At 35.4% G+C, this 25,930-nt stretch overlaps 4 protein-coding genes and 1 non-coding gene across 7 annotated transcripts; 1 reads left to right on the top strand and 4 right to left on the bottom strand.

Annotated features, from left to right (window-relative positions):
- The first annotated feature begins 1,514 nt into the window (after nucleotides 1–1,514).
- On the top strand, nucleotides 1,515–3,677 carry LOC21406237 (dof zinc finger protein DOF2.5). Of its 2 annotated transcripts, XM_024168373.1 has the most exons (3): nucleotides 1,516–1,742; nucleotides 1,849–1,919; nucleotides 2,445–3,676. In XM_024168373.1, the coding sequence occupies exons 2-3, from the start codon at nucleotides 1,893–1,895 to the stop codon at nucleotides 3,309–3,311; spliced, it is 894 nt and encodes a 297-aa protein (XP_024024141.1). In that variant the 5' UTR covers nucleotides 1,516–1,742; nucleotides 1,849–1,892; the 3' UTR covers nucleotides 3,312–3,676. The 2 variants fall into 2 exon arrangements, with proteins under 2 accessions (XP_010100707.2, XP_024024141.1); XM_010102405.2 differs by lacking the exon at nucleotides 1,849–1,919 and having other exon boundaries at nucleotides 1,515–1,813; nucleotides 2,445–3,677.
- Nucleotides 3,678–6,267: 2,590 nt separating this feature from the next.
- LOC21406236 (ORM1-like protein 3) lies at nucleotides 6,268–9,929 on the bottom strand. Its single transcript, XM_010102404.2, has 3 exons — nucleotides 9,534–9,929; nucleotides 7,795–7,943; nucleotides 6,268–6,525 (listed from the first exon to the last, which is right to left on the bottom strand). Exons 1-3 carry the CDS (start codon nucleotides 9,717–9,719, stop codon nucleotides 6,387–6,389), a joined length of 474 nt encoding a protein of 157 aa, XP_010100706.1. The 5' UTR covers nucleotides 9,720–9,929; the 3' UTR covers nucleotides 6,268–6,386.
- A 1,294-nt stretch (nucleotides 9,930–11,223) lies between these two features.
- On the bottom strand, nucleotides 11,224–13,715 carry LOC21406235. Of its 2 annotated transcripts, none has more exons than XM_010102403.2 (3): nucleotides 13,630–13,715; nucleotides 13,242–13,398; nucleotides 11,224–12,128 (listed from the first exon to the last, which is right to left on the bottom strand). In XM_010102403.2, the coding sequence occupies exons 2-3, from the start codon at nucleotides 13,333–13,335 to the stop codon at nucleotides 11,446–11,448; spliced, it is 777 nt and encodes a 258-aa protein (XP_010100705.1). In that variant the 5' UTR covers nucleotides 13,336–13,398; nucleotides 13,630–13,715; the 3' UTR covers nucleotides 11,224–11,445. The 2 variants fall into 2 exon arrangements, with proteins under 2 accessions (XP_010100705.1, XP_024024142.1); XM_024168374.1 differs by lacking the exon at nucleotides 13,630–13,715 and adding an exon at nucleotides 13,512–13,610.
- A 1,209-nt stretch (nucleotides 13,716–14,924) lies between these two features.
- LOC21406234 (bifunctional fucokinase/fucose pyrophosphorylase) lies at nucleotides 14,925–20,577 on the bottom strand. Its single transcript, XM_024168359.1, has 7 exons — nucleotides 20,115–20,577; nucleotides 19,223–19,502; nucleotides 18,678–19,042; nucleotides 18,264–18,390; nucleotides 17,132–18,142; nucleotides 16,303–17,033; nucleotides 14,925–15,451 (listed from the first exon to the last, which is right to left on the bottom strand). The coding sequence occupies exons 1-7, from the start codon at nucleotides 20,433–20,435 to the stop codon at nucleotides 15,056–15,058; spliced, it is 3,231 nt and encodes a 1,076-aa protein (XP_024024127.1). The 5' UTR covers nucleotides 20,436–20,577; the 3' UTR covers nucleotides 14,925–15,055.
- A 154-nt stretch (nucleotides 20,578–20,731) lies between these two features.
- TRNAV-AAC lies at nucleotides 20,732–20,805 on the bottom strand. The gene has a single exon. It is a non-coding gene; the product is annotated as a tRNA-Val (tRNA).
- Nucleotides 20,806–25,930: the final 5,125 nt, after the last annotated feature.

Here is a 25,930-nt window from a genome sequence, read left to right as displayed (position 1 = left end):
CATCAAGAACAGATCATGATGTCAAAGCTGCTTCACTACAAACGCCACGACCGTAGCCGCGAGAAGACAAAACTGTTCCCACCACACATGCAACATATGTTTTGGGAATTTGTCGTAATATATATGAATAATACCTTTACATATTTTGCGTATTTAATTATGTTTATTATGTTTATCGTGTCTATATAAAAGCTCCTTTAACACTAATAATCACTATATCAAATAACATATGATATGTTATTTGATAAGGTGAAGTGAAACTTCAATTTGGGAAGGCAGAAGTGCGATACCAGCATATAAGATGTTCATTAATTAACATCTAACATTGGAAAATTAAATAAACACATAAGTAAGTTGAGGTGAAAATCATTGTTATTCTCAAACCAAAAATACATATATAGAAGAACAAAAGAAAACACCTCAGGATTGTTGTCAAAGTCTTTAATGATGAGATGACAAACAAAAAAGCTATCAAGAAAAATAGCAGACACTAGACAGCGTCACCTTAATATAACTACACATGAATTACAAACGCCACGACCGTAGCCGCCCGAGGACAAAACTGCTACCACCACACATGCAACATATATTATGAGAATTTGTCATAATGTATATGAAAGTTTACCCTCGAATTATGTTTCGCGTATTTAGTTATGTTTATCGTGTTTATATAAAAGCTCCTTTAACACGAATAATCACTCTACCAAACAACGTGTGATAGGGTGAAATGAGACTTCAATTTAAGAAGACAGAAGCGCGATCCAACATATAAAAAGCTCACTAATTAACAATTTCTACTCCTATTATTTATTTATTTTGCAAGTAAGGATCACATATTAAGGTTGGGAAGATACAAAATTGAGATCCTGTTCATTTCACCGATTTGAGTTTTACTATAATAAAAAACTCTCATAAACAGTCACATCTAACTTTTTTATTACAGTAAAAATTTCTCACATAAAATCACATTTAAACTCGAATTAAAAACTCAAATCAGCGAACTAAACGGACCATTAAAAAGTTGGCCATTTTTGATAGTGCTATGTGATCTTGATGTAGATACATCCTATATGATCAAATAAAAACTCCTTTCAACAAAGCTTAGCTAAACTATGTGTAAATATATATGTGGTCTTTTAATGAAAAGTTATTGCTTATGATTTGAGAATTTAATTGCTCTGCAAGAAAACTACAGGAAGTTACTTTGAGAAGCCCAATAGAATCTTTTCGATAAACCAAAAGTAACCCCATGTCCCTGCTTAGGGATGGCTTTTAGAAAAACATGATTAAAAGGAGAGGGGGAGAGACAAGAAATAATCATCAATTAAAGAGCGAGAATGAAAAAGACTTTCTCCATCATCATGAGGTCAAAAAAGAGAAACCACCACACGACAGATCACATACACTCAAAATTCCACCAACAACGACTAAGGAACAACAAAATGGTTTTCTTTTAAAATAAATCAGACAAAAAAATCTCGCATAGAATAACACCAAATAACTTTAATGGAGTCACACATTAAGCCTAGTCAAAACAAACAAACACACACACACACACACACACAAACCCCCTTTACTTTTTCTTCCATCATTCATAAAAGTAAAGCAAAGCCTAGCGCACACAGACAATCTGTGAAAACATTCTTTCTCTCCCACTAACAGCTCAAGACAAATTAAAGGTGTAAAATCTTTAATCTCCCTAGACCGATCTCTCTCTCTCTCTCTCTCTCTCTCTCTCTGAAGTCATCACTTGCCTTTAATCTTGCCCTTTTCTTCTTGTTAATTCATGGATACCACAGCTCAATGGCAACAGGTGGGTTAACTTATCTGTTTTCCTCTCTCTCTGAAGTCATCACTTGCCTTTAATCTTGCCCTTTTCTTCTTGTTAATTCATGGATACCACAGCTCAATGGCAACAGGTGGGTTAACTTATCTGTTTTCATGTGATGATCTTTTTTTCCCTTCTATATAACTTGAAGTCTTGAATTACCAGGGTTAATTAGGTTAGTTTCTCATAGATCATCAAATTTTACAAAACTTTTGAAAAAGGGTTTTATTTGTTGTGGGGTTCTCTCTCTAGCTCTCTTTTGGCTTTCAGTTGAATTTTTCTGTAAGATGATGATATATAGTTTCATGGCATCTGCAAGTATCCCATATATATATATATATATATAGTACATCTTTTTTTTTGGATCAAATATAAAAAAAGTTTGAAGAAAAAAAAAGTCACTCTACCTTTTTGCTCATGTGAAAAACTGATCATATAAAAAAAATAAATAAATAAATAAAAGAAGAAAAAGAAGTCACTTCACTTGTTATCATGATCATTTCTTTCTCTTGTTAATTATATTAATCTCTTAGTAGATCTAATTATTAAGCATCACCATCGATCATGAATATCTCTCTCACAATTTTCTTGTGCGGGGTGTTTTTGTTTTTGTTAGGAAGTAGCTGGATATGTGAAGGCAAACAATATGGGAGAAATAATGGCTTCAAATAATAATAACAATAATATTGCATGCACAAAGCAGCCTTCAGGAGCGGCGGCGTTAGAGAAAAGAGCAAGGCCTCAAGAACAATTGAACTGTCCAAGGTGCAATTCCACCAACACCAAGTTCTGCTACTACAACAACTACAGCCTCACTCAGCCCCGCTACTTTTGCAAGACATGTCGGAGGTATTGGACCGAAGGCGGGACTCTCCGAAACGTCCCGGTCGGAGGCGGTTCGAGAAAGAACAAGAAATCTATTACTAATACTACTACTTCTTCATCACTTTCTTCTCCCTCTTCTTGTTTATCAATATCAAAGAACAGTAGTAATAATATTATTAATATTCCCGATCTTAACCCACCAACGAATCTTTCTCACCAAGGCCAAGATCTCAATCTCGCCTTCCCAGCTATGCAGCCCAAGTTTCTGTATATGCCCTCCGCCAAGAGCGAAAACGACAACAACATCAACCATAACCCTCGTTTTGCTTCCTCTTCTCCTCTCATGTCGTTTATCACAACTACGAGTGGTCAAGTGCTGCCGGATTCGAATACGGCGACGTTTTCGTCATCTGGGTTGTTTCCGTTTCAAGAGTTCAAGCCAAGTACTACTGCACTTGGTTTTTCTGATCATGGGCTGATCGGGAGTAATAAGTACAGTTTTAGGGTTCAAGAGAATATTAATGGTGATCATGGTGAGAGAACGTTGTTTCCTAATTTTGGTGAGTTGAAACATAATGAAGTTGATCATCAGCACAAAGGGCAAGGAAATAACCCAACTGGGTATTGGAGTGGATTGTTAGGAGGAGGATCATGGTAAAGAAGAAGGAAAAAAAATGTCAGAAAAGAGTGGTGGAGATAATTAGAACATAAGATAGAAAGGTTTTTTTTTTCCTACTTTTGTTATCTTTATCTTTTTTTTTAATATAATTTCTTCTCTTTTAATTCTCTTTTAAGTTGTTCAGTGGTACTAACAGAGGTAATTATTACATATGGTTTCTTTTTGTATTTAGTTCTCTGATTTGATATCATGATCACTCTTTTTTAGATGATGTTAAGATACTCAATAAATTGATTTTCAGGTCATGTCTTAATTTGGTGGATGGGTTTTGTCAATCAACTTGTGTAGGCGTAGAAGATGTGGGTTTTTGACCCAAAGAAAAAATGAAAAAAAAAAAGAGAGAGAAAAAGAAAAGAGTAGGGCTAGCTAGGTTTTCCTGTAAGCTTCATGAATTGTATTTATGTTATTCTTCTATCAATAGAGCACCTAAGGATTGCACGTTTTATGTTCTTGAAATTTTATTTGTTAATTTGAGTACATGCAATAGTGGGTTAGTTTGCCTTTGCTCGTTTCCTTTTTGGTTAAAAACATTCTTTGTGTATTAACTGAGGTGCCGATTTTATAGGTTTGAACAACAAACTTTTTCATTACCTTATTTTCTTTCACAAAAATTTAAATTTCTATTTAAATTTTATGAACCAAAACGGCGTTGAATTTATCATCTTCAGCTCTTTCCAACTCTCTCTCTCTCTCATATAGTGCTTCAAAGAATCATATATATGTCCCATTCTTTCAATTAGGAAAGCAGATGAACTGTTGAGATTTTGTTGATTTGAGTTTAGAATTTGAGTTTTGTTATAGTAAAAAATTTTTAAAAACAGTCACATTTAATTTTTTTTACTATAGTAAAAAATTCTTACACAACATTACATTTAATTAAAAAAATATTATTCAAACGGCAGGCGTTCTTAATTAAAACGCAAATGCATATGTCGCGCTATTAGAACTGATGTCTTCTACAAAAAGCAAGCAAAACCCAAGTGGAATTTCATACAATAGACACAGATATGAGTAATAATATAAAATAGTGTGCACATACACGACAAATTTACCTGCTCCAACCAAAAGCGAACCTAATATGTTTGGCACCCACTTCGATCAGTTTGAGAGGACACCTTCTATGAATGATCATTACTTGCATGTTATCCACCTGACCCGCCTTTTATTTTTTTTTTCTCAAAAATAAAATACAATGATCAAAGACTTGGAGAATTCTGCAAACCCCACATGCCCTTTTGGTCTTCTGGTGGGACCTCTTAAACATTCTTTCTGGGTAGTGGGAAAGCGTGGATGATAATCCATTTTTTTGGGCCAAGTCAATCCATCCACATGTAGACGAATTTATGATCATAGTTAATTTTCTGTTTGATCTCTCTTTATATATATATATATATATAACTGCCGTGGAGATGAGCTATAATATTTGATCTCTATTTATAATATGTTGTATTGCAGAGAAAGACTATTGTTGTTCACCACCCAATCAATATTGTATCTCTTTTTATAATATATTGTTACAGAGAAAGACTATTGTTGTTCACCACCCAATCAATATTGTAGATGCTCTTTTTTCGTGTAATTAGGCTTTCCTCCTTTAATCATGGGAGCGCAAATACATATTTGTAATTTCGCAAAATATCTCTCAAGGGGTTTCAACCCCATTACAGTATTATTTTTAAAGCTTGAGTATATATTTTGCGCTGTTCTTCTTTCATGCACAACTTGAAAATAAAGCCTAATAAGAACACGAAAATTGATTGAAGTTTTTCTCTCTCTTGCCTTTATTTTCCCCATGTGGTAGCAAAAACACTACTAGCCGGAGAGGAATTTATGAGAACAAAATTATTGTTCTCCTTTTGGTAATCAACGTCGTGTGTAGTTAAGTACTGTCTATTCCAATTCATGGCTAGCCACAAACTTATCAATCACGCATGGCAATTTACCTGTCATTATTATTTTGCTTCTTTTTTTTTCCAGTTAATATATATTTCCTTTTTTGACGTCGTATTAAGGAAAGGTTATAAGATAAAGAGTCACTAGTTATAACCTTCATTCCTGTTTCAAATCCACAACCGCTTTTTGGAAAATAGTACTCACTTTCACAACCTAAAGTAACGTAATATATTTGGTCACAAGTGCTGATGCATGATACTATTCTTCTGGAATAAGTGCAGTAATTAGCTTCGTTTTCTGTGTCACAATTCACAAATAAGCAAACGGGAGAACAAAACAAACGGAAAAAGAGTGACTAAAATTTGACTGTACACGTGAATTGTGAGTTTTGCCCTACCTTCCTTGATCGTAAAGCAGCCAGGGGGTGGTCAGTTACTTGCTTTTCAGCCAACAAAATTTGACTGCTTCCTTAACAACAATTATGCGTTATTGGTCTATTTTTTTAAAAATGTTCATTTTCCATTAAAAAAAAAAAAGACTCAAAATTTAACCCCTTTTGTTCTTACAATCTTACTTTGGTTTGGTTTCCAGAAATGTGGGGTCCAAAACCAAAGGTTGGACCCACCAACAGACAGCAGTCTTAAAAATGTGAAACCGAAGACCTAGTCAGGAAGACTGATCAAGAATCAAAGTAGTATGGAGGGGCCAAAAGTAAAACGAAAAAACAAAAACAGACGACCCTTTTAAAAAAGATTATAAAAGGTACCGTATCCTATTCCTAGCTAGAAGCACATTGTAGTCTACAGGGGGTCAAACCGTCAAAGTTTGTAGGATAGATAGGGGGAAAAGGAGAAAATCAAGCTTAAAATTGTGTAGCCATCTCAAGATATGTGTAGGGTCCTAAATCTAATAGAAGTGTGATACTCCGGATACATAAAAATTTCTCTACTGTACAATGATAACTCAATACAATTATTCGTTCATCATCTAGGAGACAGCTTGAGAAGTTGGGGTACCACAAAAAAGAACAAGAAAATACATATTTTTGGATATCCTTCCAGTTGCATCTTCTATACAAAGTTATAACTTGCAAGGAGAACAAAAGGATAAAAAAAAGCCTTGTGATCAAGTGAAACCGAGTATTCTCGAGGCAAGACAAACTCACTTGTCCGCATTGATTCCAAAGATCCGGACCTTGTGCATGTTGGGGAACTTCGCAACAACTAGTATGATCACCGCAACGGTGTTGAGGAAGAGCATTGGATGTTGGTAGTCAGTTGTGTGTGAAGCAATCAGGTACCTGAGATGGGAAAAGTTAAGACAAAGAAACTGAACATGTTTCAAGCTGCGAGTTTATCATGGAGCAGTCACACACCAGGAACCAGTTTATGCATAGCACTTTCAAAGTATTAAAACGAGACTGTATGAAAAAAGTTAAATAGAATTACAAACACTAAAGGTTTGTGCAAACGAGTTTTTCTACAAATTCTATTTGTTTAATTGTCAAATCTTAGAACACAACTATCCAAATGTTCATCATGGTCTTAAGGAAAATGAAAATTATGTCATTAAGAAAGCAGGATAATAAGGAAATTTAATGAAATTTCTGAGACGTCTAACAGTGGAACTTTCAGCAAAACTAAAACCCGGGGCTCTCAGTTTCTCGTGTGGTGTGCCCAACACTTGCTATTCCAGAACTCTACTTACTGGACATAAGAATCACTTGAGGTGTTAGTGTACCCATGACACAAGATGGGAACCAAGAGAATAGGACAAGATTATTTAAATATTTCATGTTTCTCAATTATTCCTAAAAAATAAGTAAACCAAATGATACAAACTAGCTTCAGAAAACGAATGCAACAAGAACTGAAGTTCTGATGCACTTGCAGGGGGAAAAAAATCAGGTTCCAGACCATTCTGCTATATATTGTTGCAGGGGAAAAAAATGAGGTTTCAGACCATTCTCCTATATATTATTGCATAAAAACAGGCCATTTAGTGCATGTGCTGACATGAAACTGAAAAGGGATATTCCTTCATGGCGACAAAACAGACTGTTTAAATCAGGCCTGGGCATGAAAAACAAGTATCGTGAAAATATTCAACCAGTTTGATAACAGGTTGAAGTTAGGTTAAGCCAAGAAGATGTACTGCCAGAATTCTAGGATTTAAAATATTAACCAGTATTTACTGATAAGGAAACTGCTAACTTAATATTTCATACTTTTTCGCAATGAGTTACATAGCCCATTAATTGAAGTTGAGAAGTTGACCGTGTTAAATGATTCTGTCTAAAAGTTAACTAAATTCAGATTAAGCAGTATCTGGAATGCTGAAACCAACAACATAACCCAAAAACAAAGAAAAAACGTAACCCCTGAACAAAGTTAAAGGAAAAAAACAACTGCAGAACCAGTAAAGCAAGAATGCAAAATACAGCCAAAGGAAGCAACTCAAAGAAGAACATTCTTATAACATTAGTAGAAACAGCTTCCGAAATTGCAGCTGATATGAGATTTTTCAAAAAATTCAAACATGCTTAAGAACATTCTGAAAGTAAACTTACAACACTAATGGAACAACAGTTAAGAACTTTCTGTTGCGCGTGAGTTGCTGTCCATTATCTATCTGCTCCCACCAAGTCAATCTATTGTAGATTCCCTGGTCTTCAGCAAACGGGGTTCCTTTCTTCCAGTGAAAAAAGTGATAAGTGACCTGAAAGATGAAGATTCATATTCCTAAATCACGCTCATGAAGATGTAAATTAAGTTACCCAAATTTAAGATATAAAACCAAAAAACGCATAACTACACTGAGCAAATATTTTTTATTGGCACAAGGCCTCAGATTAAGTAATGAAATTCTGGACTAGAATAGGAAAAATATTAGAGTCTAATACATACAACAATCAAAAGGAAAAACATTGATTGAATAAATTTCACGTTGTTCAGTTCAAGATTGGAAGATAAGTTACTGACAGAGACGTGAATTAAATTAGATGGCTGATGGGGAATAATATAAGAGGTAGCGGAAAGGACTGAAGTTAGTGTGTGTCAAGACTCAACTATGGGATATGAGTGATCAGATATTCAATATTTGATGGGTTACTCTTTCTTGCAGAGTAAGAGCAGGAAGAAAAAAAAAGGTAGTTTACTTGCTTGTTCAAGTAAGGATAATTTGATTGCTTATTGTTATCTATTCCTTATATGCCTCACCGCGACATCGGGCCATACAAACAAAAAGTGTGATAATAGGTCTTTCCAATCCAGTCTAAATACAAACTATGAATAAGAGTGAGTAATTAACACTGGACTATTTCAAAATTCAAACTGAATGAAAGAATATGTGTAGTGAAGAAAGAAAATCGAGTGCTATTTACATGTACATCTGCATATATTTACACGCTGCCAGGGAAGTTGAAGAATAAACGATGTACGAAAGTACAGCTCTACTTTAGTCTAATGATTGGTTAATGTATTGCCAGACTCATCTCAAACAATAATCATTCATTTAAAAGAAAACAGTGAGATATAAAACCTTAAACTTATCATCCTGCTATGTCTATCCGTAGACAATGTCTTAACTGAGTTCTAACCTTCCTAGGTCCTGCAAGAAACCATAATGATATGAAGAACACCATATAATTGAAAAGACAAAGGATTTTGATCGAAACACAAACAGTTCGCCACATTTTTAAATCAACTTTGGAGTTGGTGCACCAAAGCTAGGAGATTATAAGTAGATTTGGGAATTCCATTAGTTCTGTCTTAACATAAACCTTTTCATAATTTGAGGTGTTAAAAACTCAACTTTGTAATTGAGCTTCGTTGACTGCTGAGCTTAGTTAAGTTAAACATTTTCATGTTCGACCATTTCGAAAGTAATAAATCAAACTATAGTAATTTCACATCCTTACTTTACAACCAACAACAAAGCTTTTGAAAGACAAAACTAACATATTAAGCTAAACTAACACATACTAAAAGTTTATAGATAAACTTGATTAAGAAAATCATAACTTGGATAATATCGAAAAATGAACAATCTGAATAACGCCAATCAATCTACAAAAGAACTATAGAATGCAACAGCTTTCAATAACCTAGGATTCTTCTTCGATTGATTAAAAAAAAAAAAATCATCCATCAACAGTACCGAAGAACTCGCGCGATTCAACATCGAAGAGGAAATTCAATCGACAACCATACTCACACAAACATGCATGTTCAATCGCGCATATATATATATATATATAGAGAGAGAGAGAGAGAGAGAGAGAGAGAGAGAGAGAGAGAAGAGGCGTACGGCGAAGTGAGCGAGATTGACGACGGTCCAAGCCATGCCGGGGGAGCAGGCGAAGACGGAGAGGACGACAAGCCAAGAGAAGAACAGGATGAGGATGTAGGTGGTCCAGACGCCTGGGTACATGAACCACTCCGTATTCCGGTTCAGATCCGCCGGTGGAAACGCCTGCACGTAGAGATTCGCCATTTTTGTCCAACAATCCAAAACGATCGAATTTCAATTTTCCCAGGGTTTCTGATTCAAAAACCAAGCTCGAATTTGTAGCTCTTACTGGAGATGAGAATTGAGATTGATTGATGATTTCGCGTTTCAGAAGAACAGAGTGCTCTGTTTTGGACTTTCTCTACTTTTTTTGGTTTTGGAATTTTGGATTTGTTCCTTCCTTAAAACTGTTCTGTTCGTGTGGGTCTTGGCGTGTGGACGCTGATTACAATTTAATTGAATTAACAAATAGTAATTATAGGATTAACTCAAACGTTGATCTAGATAATGTAAAACGACGCCGTGTTAAATTTTTTTTACGCCGTGTTTATTTTTTTTATTTTTGATGGAATTTGAGCAGAGAGACATTGTATTAATCAATAATAATAGTCACAATATCTACTAAAAAAAATCGTAATACATAATGGCTTCATTGACTAAAGTTGTTACTAACGCGTTCATGATTTTGTGATAGGATTTCTTTTTTTTCTTCTTCTTCTGGGGATGCTAATTTCAGTTGAAACTTAAAAGTACTCCCTTCAGAAAAGTTCAAAATAAATAAATATATATAAATATTACATTTCAATAAGTAAAATAAAATTCGAAAGAGAAAAATTCAATGATAGAATCACCAAAATTAGATTAGTTATGAAAGTGATCGTTAATTTTTTTTATGAATTATGAAATGATCTTTATTAATATAATATATAGAGTTTTAGGATTTAACATTGTATTGGTTAACCAATATTAAGAGTAGATGTATCATATTGGCTTTAGATGCAACATTTTTCTCAAAACAAAAAAAAATGACCACAAATTAAAGTTGGGCTGAAGTCTAGATAAAAAACACAACTTAATCTTAAAGACAAGACTAAGCTAAAAAGTAACCACTAACCACTAGCAAAGTTACCAATCACATTAGCATCCAAAGCAAGCCGTTGTTTTCGCAATAGCTGGTCGCAACTTGCAACCAACTTCCTTATCATCACATGTTTGAGCTTTCAAAGTTTCAAGCCCATAAAATTTCAGTCACAGATTTTGCATGCTGGGGACCATCCGAGAGTTGTATTCGAGCGGTACTAAATAGCGCCACTCACGTAGCGGTGGAGCCCACTAGTTATAGTTCTTGATCCGACGGGTTAAAAAAAAATGTTTTTCATTTAGAAGCATTTTATTTTGCGAAAGCCAGTGGAGAGTTTTTTTGGTATGGTAAGAAAAAGATGTTACAGGATAGACTAAAAAAATATGTAGAATAAAATAATAAAACTTCACAAAAAATTGATGGTTAAAAACTGTCCTATTGATAGAGGAATTTTTCCATACCCCACATGGAATTCTCCAAAATAGTGTAACCACTACCACACACATCTTTGTTCAAACTAGTTTGTTATGCATCTTCAAATTCTGTACCTTTCAGATTCTCATCATTTTTCTATTTCCCATCTAAACAAGCGTGCGAGTTGAAAGATAATACAAGTGCCAGCCAGGATTAAGGAACATCCTAAAATCAGATAATCCAATGCCATAATTAAATTTGGTTCACCTTTCAATACAAACATGTGATTTTCATTATCCCATTCGCAAACAACTAGGAAGCAAGTGAATGATTGACTAGCATAAAATGCCAACAAAATGATTATTACCAACGCTGACCATCCATAATTGATAGGTGCAGTTTCATATGGTTATAAATAAGGATCAAACTCACATATCATCTGATTAGCTGTGTATTAGAAGAAGCTTCACTATCCTCAGCTACTACTTCTTCATTATCATCAACTGTCCAGCCCAAGTTCACAGCCAAATCCTCCACGGCCACCTTCATCACATCAGTTCGGACGCCGATATCAGTTGCATATCTGCTCATGCAGTACATCCCTGCCGTCACAGTCGCCACCCCAACGGGGCTCGGCATCAGCAGCTTCAGAGGAGACGAGAGAATGGCGGCCAGAGGAGCACCAATGACAGAAGAAGCCTGCCCGCTTCTTCCAACCCCGAGCCTGTCCAGTATCAGAAGACCAGTTTTGCAGTAGAGTGCAAAATCCTCGCAGTTGTTCTGGAATACGTCGTAGTTGCCGAATCCATTCTGGAGCAGGTACATTGCTCGGTGGATAACCGTTTCAGATGGATCAGATGCTGCGGTGGTGCATGTTCCACCCCGCACTTTGGCTAGGAAAACTGAAGGGGTGACGCCATACTCGAAGCAGTAGACGGATCCATTTCTGAGGAAGCAGTCCAGGCAAGAGAGGACGACGCCGCTGTTGGGTTGTCTGAATCCGCAATCAGGAAAGGTTGGACATGACATTGAATCATAGGAATCAGTTGATGCTTCACCCGAGTTCAAATTTCTCTCCGGCCTAAAATGGACCACTTTGCTTCCCCCAACAAAGATACCTGGAAATTATGAAATAAGTCTAGCTCATGACTAAGCTTGATCAACTACAAAAGCAGTTGAGAAAATCAAAATCATAGAGATCATATTCTACGGCTAAGAAATTCTCAAAATGCAATTACATTCATGTGATAATCAAACACTTTAGTAGTCTTACTTTCATCTTTAAAAGTGAAATATAGGTAAAAATTTGTAAGAACTGTATTCTTCACCTTTCTGCCTATGATTTGCAATAGTTACATTAGTATATCGTATATTGTTTTGTTACCCGGGCATCAACTTAAGATGACACATTCCTGTTCTGCCTGACACAAATCGAGACCAAAATTGAGCTCAAAAAAAAAAAAAAAAAAAAAAAAAAAAAAAGAGAAAGAGAGAAAGAAAGAGCCTTGATCAGGTGACCAAATTATAGAAACATTATCCAAAGACAAAAGTATTATTGTCTTCATTCTTCAGCTCCATAGTCTGTTGATAAAACTCAGAATTTAGTGAAATGCCAAGATCTTCAAAAAATAATCTCAAAACTCCAAAACCCCATCATGCTTTCATAAGAAAATCATTATAGTGACTTTCATAACATTGTTTTTTTTCTTTTTTTCTTTTTAATCATCGCAACTCTAACACCATCTTATCATGCATGAAAACCATAACTATTTGTATTAATTATACATTAACGGAAATATAATCCCAAATTCTGTTTGGATGTCATGATTCAAGAGAAACATTTATTCCCTGGACTGGTAAGAGGCTTCAATTAAGAAATCGACAAGCACAAACTTGCAAGCAAAGGAATTTAGCACGTAAAATGCAAAGCCAGAACACACAGAAAAATACCCAATCGAAGGAGACATAAACGGGAAACAAAAAAATCGCGGAAATCGGCGGGTCCCATCAAACAGTTTGGTGAAGCGAAATTCAGAACTTGCCGGATAAGTTGATAGGAAAAAAAATCCAATAAACAACAAAAATGAAAATAAAATAAAACAAAATAAAAGAGAGAGAGAGAGAGAGATTTATCTTGAACCCACATTGTCCAATCCTTTGGAAAACTTGAAGAAATAACCTAACTGTACAATTTTTTTTTTTAAAAAAAAAAAAAACCGAAGAAGACAGACCATGGTGAGAGTAAGCGAAGATAGCCCTGTATGTATAGATGTGGTCGCCAGGCTTGATCTCACTTCTCTCCACTCTGTTTGTGAGCAAACCCATTTCTCTCTCTCTCTCTCTCTCCCTCCTGCCTCTAAGCAACCGATTGTAGTTGAAACATGGACCCTGAAAAACGCCCACATACAATTGACCAGTAAATAAATTAAACAAATAAGTAAATGTGTGGTTTGGCAGAAAATAATTGGATGACCAAGAGAATCAGATTAACGACTCTTAACAATAAATCTATTTTGTGGGTCTTCGTCAGCTGTTGTATTTGTGGGGATGATCATGGCATGGCATGGCAATGGGGTGCGTTAGTGATAAATTGGTAGACGGTGACAAGTGACAACTGACCCTTTTGGTCGTTTTCCTCTACTTTTCCTCTTTCACTTGACACCGAGGGAGGTGTTGCGTACAATTGGAGAGGAAGTAATTTTATTGTTGTCGTTTCTAATTTTTTTTTTGTTGGTCTTTCTGCAGCAGCGCCTAGTACAGTTAGGATTAACAAGAGGGATACGAAAATACGATTTAAAATCCAAACAAAATTAGTAGATTTAGATTTATTATAAATAGGTTTGGGTCATAATTAAATTGATACGATTAATATGATTAATAAATGAATTAAGTTAGGGTTAACTTTCAAACCTGAAGCGATACGAAATGATACGATTAATTATATATGTCATATGCAATATAATAATATGTAATATAACATGAAGTTTATATGACATATTAAACATAAATAATGTGAATTTTAATATTTGTAGGTAAAATTCATTTATTTTTCTTAAAAGAAAAGATAAATGGACAAATAAACATGTTAAATCTGTCTTAACCGTATTAAATAAGTCATTATTATATTAATAATTTATTCAATATATTAATTTAACCGGATTATACGGGTTGACACGTTAACACGATTAATAAATAGGTTGTGTTTGGATTGACATTTTTTACATGTTTAATAAAAAGGTCGTGGTTGATGTTTTCTGACACGATTAATAAACATGTTGACACGAACACAACCTATTAACACGAATTGTCACCCTTAAATACAATATCCATAAAAAAATGTGTAAACTAGACAATTTTTTTGATAAAGATTGATTAAAAATTGTAATATTTTATTTTTTATGATCCTATCGTGAAAGTCTCCTTTTTTATGATTTTTTTTTTTTTTTAGTTAATGGGAGATTATTTTAATTCAAATGAAATGATGTCATTTGATTCGTTATCTACTAATCAAATGTCCTAATCTAAGGCCTTTTTTGTTTTCCTCAACTAATCTAGGCTTATATTGTTTAACTTCAAGTCGCGTGGCAATTTATGGGAAAGCGACGTCGTTTGGTAGGGGAACAATACAAGGAGCTTGGGATTCTTTGCTCTGTTTCCACGTTATGCATGATTTTTCCTACTTTCGTGTCGCACCTTTTCTCTTTTATCTTTTTTTAAGCAAAAAGAAGGTGAGATCAATTATTATGTCTGTTATGTATGGTCTATGGTGCCAGAGCATTAGATTTCTCTACATAGACCATAAAGATGAAAAACCATGTTAGTTATTAAGGAAAGCATAAAGCAGCTTTACCCCTAATTATTTATAAAAGATATATTAAATACACGCAAATGTATTTCACACGAATAATCCTTTGATCGAGTATAATCCGAGTAACTTATCGCAAATTATATTACATGAGAAACCAATAAATATAAAGAATAATGATGCCTTGTTACAACATTTATACAACTATTAGGCTATGAAGATTAGAAGCCAAAAAGAATATTAGGCTAAGGAGATATTCCATTCGTAGACTTTCACCTCAAAATTTGAATCTTCTTCTAGCAAACGTCCAAGTTCTTTTGCATGCTCAGCGTCCTTTGCAAGTAACAAGGCAAAGCCGCCACCACCAGCGCCCACAAGCTTGTAGCCGCAACAATAAGGGTGGGCAAATTCGAAGAGTCTATCAACAAATTCGTTACTGCAGTAGGGATCGAGTTCTTGATGCAATCTCCAAGCCTCCAACATTATTTCTCCTAGGTCGTCTAAATCGCAGTTCATTAGAGCTTCCCTCCCAATCTTCGCTAGTTCGGCAAGGCGTTTGATGCTGGACACAAGAAGGTTATCTCGGCGAAGGTAGCGCGTTACCACCTTTTGCAGGACTTGGTGCGCAAGTCGAACCTGCAAAGTTATAGAATTACAAATCTTAGTTATTATGAAATTACAAATACAAAGAAGCTATCTTGTAGACGAAGTCATCAGCTTAGACACATGAAATAAAGAAAAAGATATTTTGGGATGCCCCTGACAGACCTAAGGGCATTAATCATCTAATTAGACCCCTATCACTGTTGATGTGTCAAAGAAAGATAGCTATACTGATTCGGTATTACTCTGAAGTCATAATGTGAAAATTGGGACAGTAGATAAGGGAAAGAGCTCGGATGCTAGATCCATGGTTCTCGAAGTGACCATGTTGATATGCATTTAAGGTCACTGAGCAAGTCTTAGAAAGGAGGCCCTGAGCCCAAACCAATAGCCTGCATGGAGAGTTTTTTTTTTCCTTAGATGTTCTAATAAAAAGGACAACGCTAGGGATCCCAGTCATTTATCAAATTTATTGTACCAAGTGATGTGGTACAAGAGTTATAAATTTCTACCAGGTAAGAACTAACTTTTTATAAACAGATTCACCAATCAACAAATGAAAATTCACTTGCGACATCACTTGCTACAAAAATTTTGGCAGATAAATTGGATCCCTGTTATTATCCTAATAAAAATTATGCTTGTTCTGAACACAAATTCCAATATTAAACAACATATTAGAGAGGATGATATCATCATCAGTGAAAAGAATCTTCTTCTTTATCACCTTAAGAATAGACTACGCGGATTCTATAATTACATATTAGTTCAAACTCTATGCTTACAGTAACATAATATTATACCGTGTTCTTCTAGATAGTGTAATTTGGGAAGATTCTTAAAATGCATTTCCCAAGTACAAACCAAAACGCTGGAATACTTACTTGACCAGTGAATACTACTAGCAATCTTTGTTGCAACTCTAGAATTAACTGAGGAGAAGCCAACAGCGGTGTGACTTGCAACCGCAATGGAATTCCAGGAAAGCTTGCAGTAAATTTAATACCAGGATATAGTCCTCCAATTTGATCTTGCCAACCACCACCTGTTCCCATAATCTGCTCTAACACCAAAACAAGTCTCGCAACATTCTCGTTACTTGCATCTCCATCAGTTATCTGAACAAGTCCTTTCACAACTGCAGCTGCTAGGATGCTAGAAGTTCCCAAACCACTGCCACGAGGTACATTGGCCCATGTTTTGATCCGCAAACCTGCGGATATCAGACAATTGTCATGGATAACACCAGTCACAAGTAAGGCAGATTTGACCAGCCGGAATGGATCATTGGTGTCAAATGGAGTAGCAATGGAGGTTAGATCATCGATAAGTAACTCATTTCCAGCGTCATCGCAGACAAAGACACCAGTTTCTTTTGTTGTCTCTATGATGGTTCCAACTGGAAGAGAACCTCTGAGACTTATTGCCATGTTTAAAACACAACCAGCACGCTCTAAGCTCCATGGAGGAGTATCACTCCAACCTCCAACAAAATCGACTCGAACTGGTAACTCAACCTTTATGCTTCTAGCATGGAAAGATTGATTCACATTGTACCCATTATTAATTTGTGATGATGGAGTAGAGATGCTATTTGGGACCTCCAAGAGATGTTCTGTTGAGCAGAAAAATGGTGTTTGTAAATTATTGCTCAGTATTTAAGGAATAAAGGAGAATTTTGCTGACAGACGAGATAAGAATAGTTAATTCTACCTTTAAAACCGTATCTTACTGCTGAAGCAGTTTCATCAGCAACAGCAGCCCAAACTTTGTGCTCCAACTCGGATGCTGTTGGCTCATTGCTGCATGCTCGAAGAAGATCAACCTGCACCTGGTATGCTCGGCTTTTTGGAAGTAGCTTAGAGTTATGCTCCAAAAGCTTGGGACACAAGTCAAGGAAGTCCTTGCATATTTCGACTCCTGAAACTTCCTTTTGAAGAATTTCTTCACACAATTGAGATAAATTGCGCCCAAGCATGCCATAATTCATACAAGCTTTAGCAATTCCAGCTGCAAGTTCTGCTTGATGATTACTGGAGCCTATACACATTTTGGGGAAATCAATTGATCTATGTAACTCCTCCAAACTAACACGAGGAGAACTTCTCCATAATTCAAGGAAATCTTTAGATCTTTTCTCATTCAAGCCCATCAACCATGAAGCCAAATCAAGCATCTCAAAGTAAGAAAGAACAGGGAATATTTTTGCATTCCATAAGCATTTTTTCTGAACTCCACTTGAGCTCCATAGGTCACTTTCTTGAATTCCTAAATCATACAAAACCTTCTTCCAGGGTTTTCCACAAAAAGTTCCGTCCTCAGATAATGTATCTTTTGGATTATCATGAAGGCCACAATACACTATGACCTTCTCGGTGCATCCTAATAAGGGGACCTCCCAAAGACAATGGCGATCAGGGAGCATGAACCTATATGGACTTTCTGTTGTTCCCTTCACTTTTGGGACATTAATACTAACTACTATGGACAGGGAACCAATTTGTACTCCACTAGAAATCGATGAATCATATACAAGAGAGTCATCTCCAATTGAGACACCAGGCTCAATTTTGCTTGAAAGAACAACAGCAGAAGCTGCGATGTCAGATACATTGGTTGCTGGGATAGAACACAAATGTCTTCGACCCACAAGTCCAGAACCAGTCCCACTTAAGTGATCCAAAACTTCACTAGAGGTTCCAAAATGCAAGAATAACAAATCGTCTGCAGCACAAGAAAGAAGAAGAAAAAAAAAAAAAACAATGTAGCATTTCGTATTTGATATATTATGTTGTGAGGAAGTAAAACATTTTGGAATTAGTAAGGAGTAGCATGTTGCGCATACAAGCACAGTAGCTGAACATCTTCTGCTTTCCTAAGCTGTTGACCAGTTCTTCACCCAAAGGGCGTAGCCGCAACCACTCGTGTCTTGCAGGTACCCAAGCTGCTACCAAATCTTCATATAAACTCATCTGCATAAAAAGTAAAATATTGCTGAAGATTTAAAATCTCTTTCATATAGGATTTTAGAGAAGCCCACATATAGGATTTTTACTGCAAAAAGAACATAAAATCCCATTCATATTACAAGACGTAAAGATTAAATTCAAAGGTGAATATAGAACCAAATGGGTGGAGAAGAGAAAGTGCTTTTGTGGAACCAGAAACTACTTTCCTAGAAATAGGTAATTTCACTTCTTTTTTCTTTTTCCCCTCAAACATTTCAGCTAAAAAACATTCTTAGACACTAGTAACCTGCCTCTTTTCTGCTCTTAAGAAGTTCTGAAACCAATGACTGGGAAGACATTGCAAGCTTAACAAGCTCCAGCCACCCTTTACCTCTAACTGCTATTATTCCAGTGTCAAGAAGTGTTCTACCATCATCCAAGATTGCATTATTCTTGACAAGCTCTTCTAAACTAGGCTTTTGCAAGAGATTATCAACTGAGCTGACCATATAACTCTTTTCCACATTCTCGTTCTTAGATGCCACAATAACACCATGATTAGAAGCAACATCAAGAGTGATTGGAACCGTGATGATGCAGGATGTATCCTCTGGAAGAATCAAGGAGGAGGCATCAAAACACGGGAGAACATCTCCGGTCATGATAAATACCCCACCTGAAAAAGATGAGGAAGATCTTGTAAGTACACATCCATTGTACTCTGAATAGTGATCTCAAGCAATGATTCAACAAGAATTTCATGAACAAAGCAAAAACGGTAATCATTATCGTTAGAAACAACTATTATCAAAATAGTTCCGAGTTGCAATTAAATGTAATAGAAGGAACAGATTACCTTCATTTTTAAAAGCTTGTCTTGCACAAGAAGCAATTGCAAGTATATGGTCAAAAAGCAGCGGGACTGGCCCGTCAGGGTCATCCGCCGCTAGATAGGGAAGTGGCAGAAAAACTTTTCCCATAGGATTTGCCCAGGGGACCCTTTTAGAGTCACCCCCAGCATGAAGCAATAGTATATGCCTTTTGGCAATGAAGCTTACCAACACACTAGAAGCTTCGTCTTCAGAACCCTCATTCGGCACAGGGCAACCCAAAACGCCATTTTTCATTCCCTCCACCTGTTGCTCACAAAACATCAAATCAGGATCAAAGCCAGCAACCAACAGATTTATCAAATAAGAACATCTGGTTCTCAATTAAGATCGTTTGCAAGGAATGAAGGCCACGATGACCACAATGATCTCATAAGCTGAACAAAAGAGTTAGATCATCAGACAAATATGTTCAGCAAGAAAATATCCAAGTCTGTATGATTTGTTAAGTTGTGGAACCTAACTAATTACCTTGACGATTATTGACCTTCATCATAGTGGTTGAAAGACAATATAGTCCCACATTGAGGGGAACCTCTACAAATCTTGTGCGTTCATATTTGTTTATTTTCTTCCACAATTATATTCAATCATGTAAAATTGAGGCGTCTAATTCTTAACATGATCAGGTTTAATCAAATTAATTTCAATTAAATTATATGAAATCACAATCCCTTGAACCAAAACCATCACCGACAAAAGTATATAACACAATCACCGACAAAAATCACTTGAAACGTCACAATCTAAAGCTTCCATCGCCTAATTCTACCAATGCAGTTTCCCAACAAAGCAAATCTGAGCATATCCATTGCATAGCATTTCAATCAATTAAGCAACAAAGTAGGGAATCAGTACCTTCTGATAATGCGCGGCGAGAGCGTGAATGGCGTGAAGAGTGGCGGCGCCGGAGCCGATGCGGTGGCCGTGGGGGTCGGGGACGGCGAGAGTGACGGTGGAGGCGGCGATGCGGCCCATCCGCTTGGTGCGGCTGAGCTGCCACTCGTAGAGCTCGGCTTGCTCGGGGCTAGCAGCCGTGAGAACAATGGCGTCCCAAGTGGAAACCCTAGAAGGATGCCTCACGGCCAGCCTCAGGTGGTACCATGATTTCCGCAGAACTCCTTCGAGATCCGCCTTCTGTTTGGTTCGCGAGAGCCGTGTCCTTCTCTCGGTTTCCATACTTTCGTTTTTTTGGAGTGTCACTTCCCCGAGAAAGTGAGGGAAAATTTACAGGGAGTGTAGAGCTCTCTCCCTCCGAGACTAATAAGTGATACTATAACGACCTTTAACCTTTTTGAGTGGACTTTTTTAACTGCCCAGAAAATGCTTGAGCAAAAGACAGAAGAGAAACAAAACTAGGAACTGGGAAGATAAATTGGGAAACTTGGAGAGGGGGAATCAGGTGCTCTGCGAATCACCGTGTTCCCGCTTTCAAATTTCATTTAAAAAAAACATTAAACGCAAAACAATTAAAATGGCGTCGCCCGGACTCGAACCGGAGACCTTCAGTGTGTTAGACTGACGTGATAACCAACTACACCACGACACCACGATGCTCCTCGTGGCCCATTTTAATTTTATCATCGTAAATATTACTGCCATCAAATTAAAATATTATATGTACTATGGCCTCCAAGTCTCTTGAATTAGGATAGGATTTCCTCTGTAAAAATAATTCTTTTGAAAAGTTTTATTAGTACAATAACTTTTTAAAAATTTTTATTTACAAAATGACCTCTTTTTACAAAGAATAAGTAAATGTATTTCTTTATAAAAAATAAAAGAATGTCATTTTACTAATTTCACTTTGTTGGATAGTCATTCTAGCATATTGCCCGGATTCTCTGCAATGAAAAACTTTTGAGCGCATTTGGAACTCATTCTAAAATAAATTTATTTTTTGTATAAAAATGAAAATGAAAACATTTTTATTTTCACGCATGATCATTTCTGAAAATGCGTTTAGTAGTTTTATTCATAAATTGTTTTCAGTCTAAAAAAAACTGAAACTGCGTTTGGTGGTTTCATTTTTGAAAACATGTAATAGTATTTAAAATAATAATATATTAAACTCCTCCTCAGTTTGTCCCCTTTTAAACACCAATTTATTATCGTTTCATCAATTAAAAAAGACTAGTCAAACATTATTATTGTCGTTTCATCAATTTATTGTCATTTCATCAATTAATGTCCTCCGACGACATTCAACGGCGAGAAGCCGCCCGTCGATGCCTCGAGCTCTCTCTCTCACTCATTAATTGTCCTAAACTTATCTTAATCTCTTTTATAGCCCAGCCATAAAGAACTCCAATGATCGCTGCAAACTTTCGCGAAGTCTAGTGATGGGTGGGACCACGCCGTTTGCAAAAGACGATCCCCAACTTACGTTCCCCGGAAGTAGTGGCTTGGGATCTCCTTCGTGGCTGCAGCTCATGATCTCCTTCAGGAGAGACTGACGTTCACACTTCATAGACGTGAAAAGGGAGAGAGACCAAGTGAGATCTAAGAAAGTACAAGGAGGAACGAGAGAGAGAGAGAGAGAGAGAGAGAGAGAGAGAGAGAGAGAGAGAGATAGAGTTATTTCTGAAAAGTGCGGGGAGTTGTTTCAGAAGGACTGAAATGAGGGAAAATGATTGTAGATCATTTTCCTTTCTATTGATTTTTTGGGAACGATTAGAAAACGTTTTTAATTTTACTTTTCAGGAAATGCAGTGCCAAACGCGTATCTCGAAGCATTTTCAATTTTTGCTCATTAGGAAACGTGAAAAATATTTTTGAAAATGCTTCCAAACAGGCACTTTATTTTTTGTTTTTCTATTTTTATTACATAGAAAGATTGTTATTATTAGCCATAATGTTTTTAAATATTACTAAGACAAAGTGGTGTGTGAATCAAGGGGATTGTCTTTATGTGATAGATGCTTTTGAATAGGGTCTTATGTCTCCATTGGGAGTTTTTGGCTATTGTGGAAGACGCCATTCTCATTGCTAGCTTTCGTACTGTCATAAAGGATTATTTTTAAAATAAATTACATGGTTGCTCCTGACCCTCGGGGGTGCCCCTGGGGTCTTCTGGGGGTGCCCCGGGGGTCTCCCGGGGGTGTCCCATGATATGAACCTCGCCAATGACGCGACGACACCCAACACCAAACACGGATCACAACCCCAAGATCTTCAAGATAGAAGATTGTTGAGCCTTAACCCGTTGTCTATCAAGACGCGAATCAAGAACTACGAAAGATGAAGAATGCCACACCAAGATTCTCAAGAATCACTCGCTAATCTCAATGATAAGTTCGATTGTTGAACGCCACAAGAACAATACTTGATAAGTTCAAAAGTTCTCTCAAGAACCAAGAAGCACAAATATGAGAAACCTCAATAATATGATTATTCCCAAAAACGTGTTTTAACATCCCTATTTATGAGAAACCTCAATAATATGATTATTCCTTATCACAAAATGTCTCTTGAACTTCAATTTGTAACATCCGTTTTCTTTGAAATTCAAAAGTCTTACAAATTTTCTCCTTCCATTAATATTTTAACATAATTGAAGGCATTTTAGTAACGGATTTGACAAATAAATAGAGTGGACATTTATAATTGTTCCCTAAATTATTTACCTTATTTTAAAGTTTCCCTCCATTTTTCAAAACACACCCTCATGTATAGAGAACAATTTAAAAAATCAACTTCATCTATTTGTCTAACAGATTTACTGACGTGGCGTGTAATTAGTGGACACATTGAAAATTGGTCAATAAATCAGAGGACGTTTATGAAATAAATCCTTAAAATATAAAAAATAGTTATTAAAAATATTAATATGATGATGACATATTTCTCAGTATAAATATTAACAAAAAAAATTCAATTCTAAATTTTAATTACCCTAAAATTAACACGCTTCAGGCGAAAAATTATTATTGAATGTTCACTCTAATTTATATGGCATGATGCTCTATGTTGTATTTGTTTCTTCATCTTTCATCTATTTTGTTTTTTATCTGTATTGGTTTTGTATTTTGATGCACATCTGATGCATTTATTGTTTTCATCGTCTTTCATCTATGTTGTATTTTGATGCATATTCTGCATAATTTAATTTGTTAAGATTGCCGTTTGGCATATATGTACCCAACATGATGATTTTATTTTCCTTGTGTTCTATGTTTTAATGCCATTTTTATTTTATTTTATATTGTTGTTTGGAGCCATTTTGTATTTTTGAAAGTTGATCGTGGTTGTTCTTCTTTTCAGTGGTTTTGTTCAGATTTACGAGGAGATTCTTATTTTGATTGTTTACCCGAAAGTTTAGGGCTAATGAAAATATTAATATCTTTTCAATCATCCCTTTTTAATTCTCGCTTTTTTACAAGTTATTTTATTATTTTAATGAAGATGTTTTGACTGATTAAAACTACGAATACGTTCCATTTCATTTTTATTGACAATGACACCATCTTTATCATAATAAAATTCTTAAATTATGAATCACTTCATATTCCAAAACAAATGATCTATGATTGAATGCTTTTAAATTCGCACTTTGAGGATAAAAAATATTAACATACTATTAATTTATAAAAAGCACCACATGATTAATCAAAGTTAATTATCCTTTGTTTTGCATGTTTATGAAGCTTATTTACAGCTACTAGGCCCTTTTCGTTATTTGTTGTTCCATTATGGTAATGTTATTGGTTCATTATGATACTGATGAAATTACATATTTTTTCTGGATTTTTTATACTAGTTTTGGAGACTTTCTTCTTTTTTTTAAAAAAAAAAAAATTCACATAATGAATAAGATGTTCGATAATGTAATGTGTTTTTTCCTTTTTTTTTTTGGTTTACCTTCTATAATTTGCTGAATGCACTATTATCAAGACACTTGAATTATTATAAAGAATTGTAGACCTTACAAAATTCAATGGACATTGGTGACAAAAATAAAATGAATAAGTTGTAAATTTTCGAACCCTTCATAATTTTATGCTTTCATTTTAATAATGAAACTAGTATTAACATAAAGAACTATGAATATGAAATTCCGAATATAAGGTCATAAAGTAGTCCTATTATTTGTGCTTCAAAAATACACCAGTAAGTAATAAATCAACGATAAATATTGTCAAATAAAATCTGATGTGTTGTATTGGTGCTTTGACGGTTTTTGTGGGGGGTGTAAAATTTATTATTATTTTTTTCTTTTGTGATCGAAATTGAGAGTTTTTAGCCCATGCCGTGATTTGTTGGAAGGTGTTTGTTTGTAGTATTCGATTTCACTTTATTTTATCCTACACAATCATTAATTTTCGCTTTAAAGCATTATCTTTCCCTTTTAAAGTGAACCCTTTTATTAATACATGGATCATTATTCTAATTGTTGATAATTTTGAAGTCAATAAATCTTTAAAAACAAGCGAAAGGTTTTATAAAAGATTAGAATAAAAAGTGTGGATAAAGAAATTGGAAGGGGAGAACAATAATTAAATGGTGCCTATGATATTAAAAAAAAAAATCATCTAAATGTCAAGGGGTGGCACATTCAAGTAAAAAAAAAAAAAAAAAAAAAAGGGCAGGACAAACTTAAAAAAAAAAAAAAAATCAAAGAATTTTATTTGAAATTTAAAAACAGAGGAGGGCACTTGCCCATACTCAAGTTATAAGTAGATTTATCACATGTTTAAGGTTTAGAATACTTTTTTTCTATGCCTCTGAAAACTCTTAAAAATTAGTACATTTTGCAACTTACGTGATTTTTGTAAAATTTCAAGATATTATAAAATGTACATATGATAATATCAGTAAATTTCAAGAGTCAAATCATTACTTTTGAAGGCTAGGGGATCAAAATTATCAATAAAAATTAGGGATTGATCTGGTAAAAAAAGGTTTAATAATGAATTTGTTCTTATTTTAATGTGGCGGCACAAAGACGCTAAAAACAATGCAAAAAATATATATAGCAATTTTAAATAATTTATTTTTAAAACAAATATGTTTACGTTGAATGAGTAGGGATCGCCACCTGCAAATATGTAACGCACGTCGACCGAATTTGGACCAAATCCCAAAATCTCAACTGAATACATGAAATTCTCTTACATTTAAAAAAAACAAAACAAAAACAAAACAAAACAGATAAATAAATAAATAACAAGCAATACACACGTGTGATGTATCATATATATATATATGTATATGTATATATAGAAAGAAAAGGCCCCACACAAAAATAGCGCCAAAATTGGCGATTTCTGAACTTTTCCTGAATCCAACCACACAAGTGTCCGTTTCCACCGTCTGTTCCGCACTCATTCCCGGAATCATTTCTCCATTTTCTCTCTCTTTCCCTTATTTGTTTCCCTGTTTTGATCTTTTCGTCTTTTTTTCTCATTTTTTTTCCCCTAACAAAACCATATCGAAATCTTATTACTACAAACTCAGCCTTCATGTCAATCCCAGCACTACTTTTCTGAAACTTTTCGATCATTCTGGGACGTGGGTATTCGAAAAAGATGGTGTACGAGAAATGTGTCGTGTTGGGTTTGGTATGAGGATTGCAACGTCGTTTGGTATGGGAGGTGGGGTGGTCTTGATCTGCTGCTCAGGTGGTGACATTTCATTACCTGACTCCTCCTCCTCCTCTCCCTTTCCCATGCCGG

Source organism: Morus notabilis, unplaced genomic scaffold, assembly GCF_000414095.1.
Source record: "Morus notabilis unplaced genomic scaffold, ASM41409v2 Scaffold404, whole genome shotgun sequence".
Lineage (NCBI taxonomy): Eukaryota > Viridiplantae > Streptophyta > Magnoliopsida > Rosales > Moraceae > Morus > Morus notabilis.
The sequence above is the reverse complement of the archived record's forward strand: the minus strand, read 5'-3'. Positions and strand labels throughout refer to the sequence as shown.